The sequence below is a fragment of the Bombina bombina genome, chromosome 1 (genome assembly GCF_027579735.1).
Source record: "Bombina bombina isolate aBomBom1 chromosome 1, aBomBom1.pri, whole genome shotgun sequence".
Classification (NCBI taxonomy): Eukaryota; Metazoa; Chordata; class Amphibia; order Anura; family Bombinatoridae; genus Bombina; species Bombina bombina.
In genome coordinates this window covers 1560502248-1560515091 of record NC_069499.1, presented here as the reverse complement: position 1 = coordinate 1560515091, position 12844 = coordinate 1560502248, and the positions used below count along the sequence as shown (strand labels likewise).

Genomic DNA, 12844 nt, shown 5'->3' with positions numbered 1-12844 from the left:
TATTTATATGTGTGTGTGTGTGTGTGTACATATGTATTTATATGAGTGTGTGTGTGTGTGTGTGTACATATGTATTTATATGTGTGTGTGTGTGTGTGTGTACATATGTATTTATATGTGTGTGTGTGTGTGTGTGTGTACATATGTATTTATATGTGTATGTGTGTATGTGTGTGTGTGTGTGTGTGTACATATGTATTTATATGTGTATGTGTGTGTGTGTGTGTGTGTGTGTGTACATATGTATTTATATGTGTATGTGTGTGTGTGTGTGTGTGTGTGTACATATGTATTTATATGTGTATGTGTGTGTGTGTGTGTGTACATATGTATTTATATGTGTGTGTGTGTGTGTGTGTGTGTGTACATATGTATTTATATGTGTGTGTGTGTGTGTGTGTGTGTACATATGTATTTATATGTGTGTGTGTGTGTGTGTGTACATATGTATTTATATGTGTATATATATATTTACAGACATTTATACACATATAAACACTAAAATACACATTTATAGGCATATATATATATTTATATTTATATTTATTTATAAGTGCATTGGAGCCTTTTGCAGTCAAGTAGCTGAAAACATTTAAAATCATATTTATGCAATATTCATTTTTAATAAAGTGTTTAACTATTCTTCACATAAGGGAACATGTTCTAAGTATGTTTATATATAAATATATCTGTGTGTGCAAACCTTTTACTTCACCTTGTAATATGCGTACTACCTGATGCGCACAAAAAGTTTATTTCTTGCTAGTGTAACGAGCGAGAGCGATAAATTGCACTCCACTCATAATCTAGCACTTTGTTAGGTATATGTATTATAGTGTAAAATATATTAATATGTATTTCAAGTTTTTTCATTATTTAAATAACTGTTTTTAACTTTTGACATGTTCTTTTTCTATTTAGGAGAACGTGTACTGGATAATAATATCTCATAGAAGACAGTAGCCACGGTTTACCCGTTTTACAAAAGTATAGGTTTTTTTAAAATGAGTTTAGGAAATGACGACTTTATAAACTAATAGCAGCTATAAAAATACAATGTTAAAACTGTACTGTATGTGTTTAGTCCTAAAATCCAGATCGCACTGTATAAAATGTGTTCTATATTAATAAAACTTCTTTAGAGGTAAACCCGTTCAGTCAGGTGTAAACTTACATTGATACATTTCTATTACATTTGCACTATACCAAATGTGTTTTTAAAATAGAACGTATGGTATAGAGCGATCACAATATTAGAAATGTATCAAAGTAAGTTCTGGGAGGAAAATTGAGATAGGGGAGGAGCCATAGTGAGATGTTTTGGGAAGAAACTACTGTAAGGGGAGGGGCAATAGTGAGAAGTTCTGAGAAGAAACTACTGTTAGGGGAGGGGCAATAGAGAGAAGTTCTGAGAAGAAACTACTGTTAGGGGAGGGGCAATAGAGAGAAGTTCTGGGAAGAAACTACTGTAAGGGGAGGGGCAATAGTGAGAAGTTCTGAGAAGAAACTACTGTTAGGGGAGGGGCAATAGAGAGAAGTTCTGGGAAGAAACTACTGTAAGGGGGGGCATTAGTGAGAAGTTCTGGGAAGAAACTACTGTAAGGGGAGGAACTATAGTGAGAAGTTCTGAGAAGAAACTACTGATAGGGGAAGGGCTAAAGTGAGAAGTTCTGAGAAGAAACTACTGTAAGGGGAGGGGCAATAATGAGAAGTTCTGGAAAGAAACTACTGTTAGGGGAGGGGCAATAGTGAGAAGTTCTGAGAAGAAACTACTGTTAGGGGAGGGGCAATAGAGAGAAGTTCTGGGAAGAAACTACTGTAAGGGGGGGCATTAGTGAGAAGTTCTGGGAAGAAACTACTGTAAGGGGAGGGACTATAGTGAGAAGTTCTGAGAAGAAACTACTGATAGGGGAAGGGCTAAAGTGAGAAGTTCTGAGAAGAAACTACTGTAAGGGGAGGGGCAATAATGAGAAGTTCTGGGAAGAAACTACTGTTAGGGGATGAGCTATAATGAGAAGTTCTGGGAAGAAACTACTGTTAGGGGGGGGGGCTATAGTGAGAAGTTCTGAGAAGAAACTACTGTAAGGGGATGAGCTATAGTGAGCAATTTTGGAAGCAAAGTGCAGTTATGGGAGAAGCTATGGTAAGCAGCTTTGGAAGAAAAGTGCAGTTGGAGGAGGAGCTGTAGTGAGCAGTTCTGGTAAGAAACTGCAGTTAAAGGGATATAAAACAATATTTTTCTTTTGTGATTCAGCTAGATCATACAATTTTAAACAACTTTAAAATTTGCTTCTATTATCCAATTTGCTTTGTTCTCTTGGTATCCTTTGTTGAAGGAACAGCAATGCACTACTGGGAGCTAGCCGAACACATTAAGTAACCACTGACAAGAGGCATATACAGATGGGCTGAAAGTATTGGTACCCTTCCACTTTTTTAGGAAAACACACAATATTCTCTGAACTAAATATTGATAAAAGTATTTGGTAACCACCATTCTTTATTTCAAATGTAACAGAACAGAAACTTCACTTTAGATTTATGATTTCACATATTACTTTAAACAGTAAAATAAATTACAATAGCAAGGATAAATATTGGTTCTTAATCTAATATTTTGTGGCACAGCCTTCGGAGAACATAAAGGAAACCCCATAGGGAAAGAATGGCCCTGAGGGGTTGGTGACCACAGCAGAGGCCATGGAGGGGTGAGAGGTGAGGAATAGGTCAAGAGGAGGTATTAAGGGAGGTGATGAGTAAGGGGGGATAGCGGAAGATGCAAGTAATTTTCAAAAAAACAAGAAAAGAAGCTCCCTCCCTCCCTCCCTGGGTAGAGGCTGTCGCAGCTGTTGAGGGTGTTGGCCTTATGATGCGAATTTATGAAAAGTGGTACTTCCCTTTGTAAGAGGGAGAGTTGATACATTTGGTACGTGAGGCTGCACCCTGAGTATTATCAAAGTTTATGATGTTTTAAGGTTATGGTTATTTATGGTTTTGTGGTTTTAATTAAAGTGGGCTGCGGTCTTTTCACCCCACTTTCTGTAGTTGAGTCTGTTATTTCTGGGAACGTAATATGCCGAGTGTGTGCATCACTGCAATCAAGCGCTTTCTGTAGCTCTAAGATTTCTACACTTTTCTACTGGGATTTTGAACCACTCTTCTTGAGCAAACAGCTCCAGTTCTCTCAGGTTTGATGGACGCCTTTTTCTAACTGCGAGTTTCAGTTTTTTCCACAGATGTTCAATGGGATTCAGATCTTAACTCATAGAAGGCCACTTCGGAACAGTCCAATGTTTTCTTCTCATGCATCATTGGGTGCTCTTTGAGGTATGTTTCAGGCCATTATTCTTCTGGAGGTCCCATGACCAGTAACAGAGACACAGCTTTCTGCACTGGCTGGCTCTAGAATACCTAGATAGTCTTCTGATTTCATTGTGTCCTAGGCACCCAGTGCCAGAGGCAGAAAAGCATCCCCAAAACATCACCAAGCCGCCTCCATGTTTTACGGTAGGGATGGTATCTTTTCTTTAAAAGCTTTTTTTTTTTCCTTCTGTAAACAGGGAGTTGTGATTTGCCAAAAAGCTCCACTTTTGTTTCATCTGTGCAAAGGATATTTGCCCAGAAAGACTGTAACTTGTCAATTTGCGTTTTGGCAAACTCCAGTCAGTCTTTTTTGTTTCTCTCTTAAAATGCAAGGGTACCAATACTTGTAGCCACATCTGTATGTGCAGCCGCCAATCAGCAGCTAGCTCCCCTTAAGCAACCTAGGTATTCTATTCAACAAAGGATAGCAAAGAAAAAGATAATTATATAACAGAAGGACATTGGAAAACTGCATTCTCTATCTAAATCATGAAAGAAAATTATTGTGTTTCATATCCCTTTAAGGTAGGAGCTATGATGAGCAGTTTTGGAAGGAAAGTGCAGTTAAGGGAGGGGCTATGGTGAGCAGTTCTGGGAGGAAAGTGCAGTTGGGGGAGGGGCTATGGTGAGCAGTTTTGGGAAGAAAGTGCAGCTGGTGAGGGGCCATATTGAGCAGTTCTGAAAGTAAAATATGGTGGTGTAGCTATAGTGAGCGATTCTGTTTGGAAAATGCAGTTAGTGGAGGGGCTATAGTGAGCAGTTATGGGTAAATTGCAATTAGGGGAAGAGAAAGGGGAAAATCACTTGCTTTCTTGCAAAAGGAGCACTTAGAAATTCTCAGTTTAACCCCAGCCTATAGCTAGATAAATGAGCAGACATTTTGATAACTTAAGTTGCATTCTGCCTCTTCTGAGCATGGGCAGAACCTGACTTCCTGTCTCTCATGCTTTCATTGAATAGTAAACCAGCTCATGGCACTCTAGAAGATTTATGACCTCAAACTAGATATGCGCAGAGACCCCATCCTTCATGGGGCTATGACATGAAATGAACACTGCACAAATGAAGTTTAAATAAAATAAAAGATATAATGATGAATAATACATATTTCATAGTGCTTTTTTAATTAAAACAATGAAAGACACTGTTTAATATCCATGTAACCCTCTGGTTGTAACACGGACAATATCAGTTTCTCAACCTATTAGTGACTAGGCTTTAAAGGACAATGTACTCAGCAGGTACGAGATTATTATATTGTAACGTGCTGCAGGAACACCTTTTCAAATAGTCAGTCTGGGCACTCTCTATATACCACACTACTGTGAATTTGATTGCTGATTTTACCTTTTGTTTGCATAGTTTTTCTATAACCAATACTACAGTATTGAAATGGTTAGTATAGGTTGGAGTTTCAACAGGCAACAGCAGCCATTTAAATTGACAAAATAAAGCTAAAGGAGCTGAATGTAAACAATTGAATACACTACATCAGGTAAATGGATCATTGGGAACACATTAAATGGAAGACCAATTTTACAGTACATGGTCACTTAAGTAGATAAGTGGGTCTCCACTTTACCTCTGTAGCTCCTTCACAGATACAGTTATCTTCAGGCTGTGGCCCAGCATGTACAGAGCTGCCAGAATATCTGCCCACTGCACCATCTCACCAAGGGGTCCTCCCTTCAGGACACGTGGGCTGAACACATCCCCAGATTCCTCCGTCAGGAAGCCAATGTGAACTAAGATCTGAGGAATGAAGGAGTAGTTAGAAAGAAAGGAGACATATGTATACAGAGCATAACCGGGGAGGTAGTTACAGCGCTCTGAAGAGATGGCTGGGGGAAATGAGTGGTCCCAAAAAGGTTTAGGCCAAATTACAAGTGGAACGGTATTAAACATTCCTGCTTGTGCGCTAACTCCACTAGAAGTAAGGTTTTTGCATGAGTCAGGTAGCACTTGTATTACAAGTTGAAAGTAAAAAATGTTTTTGGTTTGAGCGCTAACCTGATGCTCGCAAAAAGACGAAGTTAGAAAAGTCCAAACACGTTAACATATTCCCCCACAGAAGTAAATGGAGCAAAACAAGTGGGAGAAAAACCTAGCATTCTAATCATGTGTAAACCCGATCGCATATTGTCCAGTGCGCTATCCCGACATGAAAATATTAATATTTTATATTCCAATGATCTTCACATAGCAGAATATGTTGTATTTATTCATGAATACATATTTCTACACATATCTGATGGTATTTTGGTAATATGTATATATACATATACATAATTATATATAGGTATAGATATATATAGGAATATCTATGTATAAATACATAGAACATATTCTGCTATGTGCAGAACATTGGAATGTATTTTTTTACAGTAAATACACAGTATAACACTTTCTTAAATATGAATATTGAATAAATATGCTTTTTGTTTCATGAAACAGTTAACCAGAGCTCTGATGTTGCGCTATCCAGATATGCGTTAACTTCAATTGCGCTTATGCGATCACCTTTACTTTCAACTTGTAATACGAGTGCTAAATCTGGCGAGCGCAAACAGCTGCAATAAACCTGATAGCGTGCTGCTCGTATTCTGGCCCTTACTGAGGAGATGATGTTTGTGAAGAGATTCAGACAGATACAAATGTAAAGAAAAAACATATATAATGATATTCAATCACTTGCATCAAACAATAAGCACCTTTTATAAGCATAGTTTTGAGATTATTCTATCAGTCTCTAGTCATGGGTGCTGCCATTTTGATTTCTAACTTTCACTGCATTCCAGCTCTGATGTGTTTGCATATGTGTGCAGCAACTCTAATTCAGATACCTGAAGTGCAACCTAAGTACCAAAATGGCGGCACCCATAATTACAGGGAGGTGCGTGAAATGTAATTGGTGTTAAAGGTCGCTCAAGTTTTCAAAATGCTGCAAACCGACTCAACCAGCTATTTCACTCACAGCAGTTACAGATTTTGCTTTTTGGCATCTATATGGAGAGTGAGACAAGCTCAATTTCTAGACAAAAGCAAGAGGTGTTTAATGTTGTTTTAAATAAAAATGGAGGCTATAGGCCTGGCGGAAGAATACAAAATGTGAGGAAGAAAAATAAAGAGCAGAATGTAAAAAGAGTTAAAGAAGAGTATAAAAAATGAGGAGCAACATAAAAGAGCAGAATTAGAGGAACAAGACGATTGATGATGCAAAATAAACTATTAAAAGAAAATAATGTAGGAAAGTAGCAAAAAAGTTTGTTTTGTGAAAGATAATAGCGATAGGAAGCCAGAGACACCTGTTTCTGTTCATTTGGGGTGTTCTGTATTTTGCTCTCCAGCCTACGAGCACCAAGCAGCCACTGAACCTCCAGCCTCCGTAGCCTCTTCTTCATGAAGATCAGAGATTCCTTGCCTGTTCCCATGAGGTCCAATAGGGATGAGAGCTCAGTGCGGAAGGCAGCCTGGATCCAAGACGGAAAGTGAGAAAAAAGAAAGACAAAATCAGGGACTCTGTTGGCTATGGATAGTGTTTGTAAAGCAGAAATAATGCTCCTGGATTATAGAAAAACAGATTAACCATTCATCACACTTACTGGTCAAAACTGGGGGTAAACACCCCTATCATTTTCACCTACACCTTCTATAAGCACAGCAACATGTGACATGAATTTTTAATTGTTCATCCAAATTATCTGAATTCTAACTCTCTAGACATTGCTTAGAAAGCCAAGAGTACTCAACAAAGCTCCTCTCATACGATTAATCAATAGTTATATCAAAAAGATTAAACACAATCAGATACCATAGTGCCCCCTCACATATAAATACTTCATTAGCACACTTTACTAACTGCCTGCTCACATGTAAATACCTCACTCATACACTGCACTAACTGCCCCCTCACATGTAAATACATCATTAGCACACTGCACTAACTGCCCCCTCACATGTAAATACCTAATTTGTACACTGCACTAACTGCCCCCTCACATGTAAATACCTCATTAGCACACTTTACTGACTGCCCGGTCACATGTAAATATCTCACTCATACACTGCACTAACTGCCCCCTCACATGTAAATACCTCATTAGCACACTGCACTAACTGCCCCCTCACATGTAAATACCTCATTAGCACACTGCACTAACTGCCCCCTCACATGTAAATACCTCATTAGCACACTTTACTAACTGCCCGGTCACATGTAAATATCTCACTCATACACTGCACTAACTGCCCCCTCACATGTAAATACTTAATTTATACACTGCACTAACTGCCCCCTCACATGTAAATACCTAATTTGTACACTGCACTAACTTCCCCCTCACATGTAAATACCTCATTAGCACAAAAGAAGAATTGATTCAATACAAGGATTGAAACGTGTACACATATTAGCACTCACATCTGAGAGGAATGTGGCTATAAATTTGGAACATCTAGTGCCAAAGGGGAGACGGTCTGTGCCGTAGGAGTTAAAATATAACCTTTATTGGGATTATTTAAAAAGATTCCACAAAACAAACACAAACATATATAAATAAAAACGCACAATGTTGAGGAGGATGCTATATGGAGGGTATAGATGCTAAACGTAGTTATGTGCACTGAGGATTATCTCCAGACCTAGGATTTAAAGTATTCCTGGTCACTGGGATATCTCCTGGTTAAAGCTGCTTGTGTATATAATATGATGCTTGTGAATACAATTATATATACTATTTCCTGACTAGTGTACTTTAATTATTCGTGGTCACAAAGATCTTTAAAAAAAGTTTATTCTGCAGTATAGTACCTATAAATATGATTGTATATGCTTCTTGGGCATGTGCATTTAGTTCTTTGACATAAGTGCTGCCAATGCAATAATAGCTATATTTCAAAAGCTAATAGTATCCTTAATTCAAATGACCCAATTTTTGGTCATTGAATTGCTTCTTTAGTTAATAGAGCGTGGTTTATAATTGGAATTGAGGGTGTAAGGTAGTAGCCGTTATTGACTTTGGTCACACTCTATTATAGAGTACACTCTCAATACTTTATATTCTTAAAGGCATTTAAACCATATAGTGCTTATTTCAAGTTGGATAATATAGGTATATTATTATTAATACGTAGCACTTGTTATTGTGGTACTTGTAAGTCGTTAATTTCTGGACATACAGTTGATATCATGAACTTATTGTTTACCTCCAATTTTTAAGGGTAAATTTAACTATGTTCTTAATAAAGATAAGATGACCTATTAAATTGCATAACTAAGTAGTATGCCCTAATAGTATTGGATATGTGAATTTCAGTTTATTAACATGAACATGTTGCTATTTCAGGGCTGTATGCAATTTTCATGGTTGATACAAATGTTGCTGTTAGAACAAAAATAGCGCAGGGATTGAATATGAACGGAGCGACATAAGGGCTGGGCTCCTGGCTGGAAGGGCAAGGGGGAAGGGAGAGGGGGGGGGGAAGGAGTTAGGTTAGAAAATAGGGAAGTATAAGATAAGAAGGAGAGGAGGGACTGAAAAGCAAGAGATAGGAAAGGGGGGTTGGAAAAGGTACATATAGGGGGAACAACAGGAAGTGGCTTTAGTACTAACCTTTTTTGTTTCAGGAGCTGCTTGTAGCTGATGCAGAAGAAGTTGCTGAAGATGACGGCCAGAAGCAGGAGAATTCCCAAACGGTTCCTTACAGATGATGAGACCCTCTGGAAGACGAGAGCAATCCGGGCTCAGAAGAGATTGAAGCTCCTGGAAAAAAGGCAGGGAGAGAAACAGAAGAAGCAGGAGACGGTCTTGGAGCAGAAGGCAGCGGTAACCCCCCCTGAGAGAGAGCGGATGCAAGAGGGTAACGTGAGTATGAAAGACAGGGCTGAGGCAGAGGAGGGGGCCAATTCTGATGTGAGTATGGGGGAAGTGGCGTTATTTAGTGAAACGGACCGGTCCAGCAGTCCGGAGATTCCCTTAGGCCAGGGGGGCAGTATGGGGTGCAGGCGGCGGCAAGCAATGGCGCCTCTAGGGGGCAGCAAGCAGGGCGCGCGGCGGCGTAATTGGGGCCTAGAAGATGAGGGCCATAGTAGTAGAGCAGGCGGCAGACAGTCCAGGGGCAGGGTCTGGCTTAGCAGTGAGCGGTCTGGTAGAGGCGCAGTTGCGGGCGCGAGTGGCCGCCATAGGCGCAGCAGTATACCCCCTTCCTCCCCCTCCCCCTCTTCTTCCCCAGTCAGTGAGCGCGATATGCGCATGCGCACGCCGATACGGCGTGCGCTACGTGATGACGTCATCATGAAGGGGGGGGCGGGGGCCGCACGGTGCGAAAGGGATGATTCCGTTGCAGCAGGGGTAGTGGAGAGAGGGCGTCAGTCGCCGGGAAGGGGAAATAAGCACAAGGTATCAAGCGGTGCGGGTGGGAAGACGAGCAGGGAACCAAGAAGGAGGGAGGAATTAAGGAATGCGGAGGCAGATTGCTGGGGACCCGGTGGTCCAGGCACACACACATGCGAGTCAGGGGAGGAGTGGGAAGGCCAGGACAGAGCTAGAGCAAGGGGTAAAGAAAGGAAAAAGTACTGTGAAGTGTACAGAAGAGGGGCGAATAGCAGGAGGGCAGCAAAAAGGGTCAGGTTAGAAGAGAATAGTGTGGAGCGCCCCAGGATGATTAGGGATACGGAGGGGTATACATATGTGAGGGTAGAGGAAGAAGGGGAGGATGAAAGGAGCATTAGGGATACAGGGAATGGGGGGCGCAGCAGTAAGAGGGCAGAGCACATGTCTGTGAAACAGGTTCAAAGAAAAGGGGGGGATGGTACTAATGTAAATATGAATATGTTGCAGAAGAGAGACAAAGTGGGTAAAGTGAACAATGGAGCAGGTGACAAAGAGGTCGAAGGGAGCACGACAGGGCCGCAGGGAATGGCGGCAGCAGACAAGGAAGGACAAGACGGGCATCGTGTGAGCCATAAGAAACACGGTAAGCAAATGTATTATAGTGACAGTAGTGAATCTTCGTCAGATAGTTCCACGGATGATGACTTTGAGGATGATAAGCGTAATGGGAGGGGGCATAGAAAAATCTTGAAAATTGTAAGAAAGTTATATGCTAAGCAAGAGAAAAATAAGGTGGTGAAGGAAGGGTATGAGGACGGGGACAGCAGTGATAATGTGGTGAATTTAGACGATGAAGTAGCAGCGACCAAGCTCTTACCCCTTCCCACACATTTAAAAGCGAAGGTTGTTAGGAAAGCGCAGAGAGGACGGTATGTGGATGTGTTTGAAATGACTAGGGAAGCTTTGGCGGTCAAATCTAATGAGGGAAGGGGGAGAAGGGCAAAGCAGACATTTCCAGAATGGGTGAAAGGGATGGTCATATATGCAGAATGTTTTCTAACGGCCAATCCAGATAAGATGAAAGGGGTGCTGAGATACATACATTTAATAGCGGAATGCTACACCACATACGGGGGTTTCGCATGGAAGGATTATGATAGGGAATTTAGGAAAGGAAATATACAATTGGGAGGTAAAGGTAGGAAGGATTTTGGGGTAAAAATACTAGATACATGGACGAGGGTGATGAAGGTCCCTGAAGCACAAGGTAGGCCCATAGGGCAAGGGAAAACATTCAGAACAGAGGCAAAGGAATGCTGGGCGTTTAATGACAAGAGGTGCGACAGGGGGAATTCATGTAAATATAAGCACGCATGTAGGCATTGTGGCGGAGCGCACCCAGGAGTGGATTGTAGGAAGGGTAATGCCAATAACAATAGCAAGTTTTCCTTTCGAGGGCACGGGGGCAACGGTAGCGGAGGAGGAATGGCGGGTAATGGCCAAAACACCGCTGAGGGTAGATAGGATCATTGAGGAATTGGCAATGTACCCGCTGAAAGAGGAAAGGATTTTGTTAACAAACGGTTTGCGTGTAGGTTTTGTGGTCCCAGTTAAAACAGAAGTTAAAGGGGCTATGCAGGCGAGAAATTTAAAATCTGCAGCAGAATTTCCAGGAGTACTAGCGGAAAAATTGAGGAAGGAGGTTAAATTGGGGAGAATGGCAGGGCCATTCAAAGAGAAGCCGTGTGCTGACTTGATTGTGTCCCCCCTGGGAGTAGTTCCCAAGAAAGAGAAGGGTAAATACAGGATGATACAGCACCTGTCCTACCCCAGGGGGAATTCAGTCAACGACGCAATTGACAAGTTGGATTCTTCAGTGCAATATCAATCATTTGATAGTGCGGTAAGAATAGTGAAACGGCTTGGAAAAGGGGCGTTGATGGCAAAGATAGATGTGGAATCTGCTTTTAGGTTATTGCCTTTGAACACAGCTAGTTTTAATTTAATGGGTTGTAAGTTTGATGGTGATTATTACATAGATAAGTGTTTGCCCATGGGGTGTTCGGTTTCTTGTTCAGTTTTTGAAAAGTTTAGTTCATTTTTGCATTGGTTGTTTACAGAAAAAACAGGATGTGAGAGTATGTCTCACTACTTAGATGATTTTTTGGTGGTAGGCAGGAAAGAGACAGGGGAATGTAGAATCTGGAAGGAAGAGCTAGAGGCAATGTTCAAACAGTTGGGAGTGCCAGTAGCAGCGGAAAAGTCGGAGGGGCCGGGTACGAGGATGGTTTTCCTGGGTATCATGATAGATTCCGCAAAGGGGCAATGCGAGCTCCCTGCGGATAAGATTGAGAAGGCGAGACATATGATAAAAACGATGTTGAAAAGGAATAAGGTGACTCTTAGAGAAATGCAGAGATTGCTGGGGGTTTTGAATTTTGCGTGCCGGGTAATACCGGTGGGTAGATTATTTAAAAGAAGGTTGGAAATGGGGACAAAAGGGGCAAAGCTGCCCGAGCATATGGTGCGCGTCAATAAGGAAATGAAGGAAGACCTCAGAGTGTGGGAGGCATTTTTAGATGAATTTAATGGTATCAGGATATGGGAAGAGGCAAGGTCAGTGGAAGAATTGGAGTTGTTCACAGATGCAGCAGGCAGTGCGGGGTTTGGAGCGTATTTGCAAGGTAGATGGAGCGCGGGCGAATGGCCCGCAGATTGGAAGGAAAAAGGGTGGATAAAGAACATGACTTTGCTTGAATTGTTTCCCATTATAGTAGCGATAGAGCTGTGGGGCCATGTATTAGAGAACAAAAGAATCATCTGTTGGTCCGATAATAAGGCAGTAGTGGATGTAATGAATAATTTGTCGTCATCATCTAACCCGGTTATTAAGTATTTGAGATATTTTGTATTAAAGTGCCTTAAGCACAATATTTGTTTTAAAGCACAGCATATACCAGGGTACAGGAATATTGTAGCAGACGCACTGTCAAGGTTTAAATGGGAAATATTTAGGAAGGTGGCTCCAAGGGCAAGGAAGGAAGGTGAACCCTGCCCTGTTCTTCTTTGGCAGATTGGCAACAAATAGACGGAATCAGGGAGATGGTAGAGAAGTCCGTGGCGCCAAAAACGTGGGCCGTATACAAGAA

The 12844-nt window shown here is 41.2% G+C and overlaps 2 protein-coding genes across 2 annotated transcripts in view; one reads left to right on the top strand and one right to left on the bottom strand.

Annotated features, from left to right (window-relative positions):
* The window catches only part of MGAT5B (alpha-1,6-mannosylglycoprotein 6-beta-N-acetylglucosaminyltransferase B), a 154339-nt gene that overhangs the window by 36297 nt on the left and 105198 nt on the right, over positions 1-12844 (bottom strand). Inside the window, exons 7-8 of the mRNA XM_053688752.1 lie at positions 6669-6833; positions 4946-5115 (exon numbers count right to left, since the gene is read on the bottom strand). Coding sequence (XP_053544727.1) covers positions 4946-5115; positions 6669-6833 — 335 coding nt within the window. The remainder of the gene's footprint in view (positions 1-4945; positions 5116-6668; positions 6834-12844) is intronic.
* LOC128655964 (uncharacterized) lies at positions 8873-11958 on the top strand. Its single transcript, XM_053709583.1, has 2 exons — positions 8873-9227; positions 10203-11958. Exons 1-2 carry the CDS (start codon positions 9006-9008, stop codon positions 11217-11219), a joined length of 1239 nt encoding a protein of 412 aa, XP_053565558.1. The 5' UTR covers positions 8873-9005; the 3' UTR covers positions 11220-11958.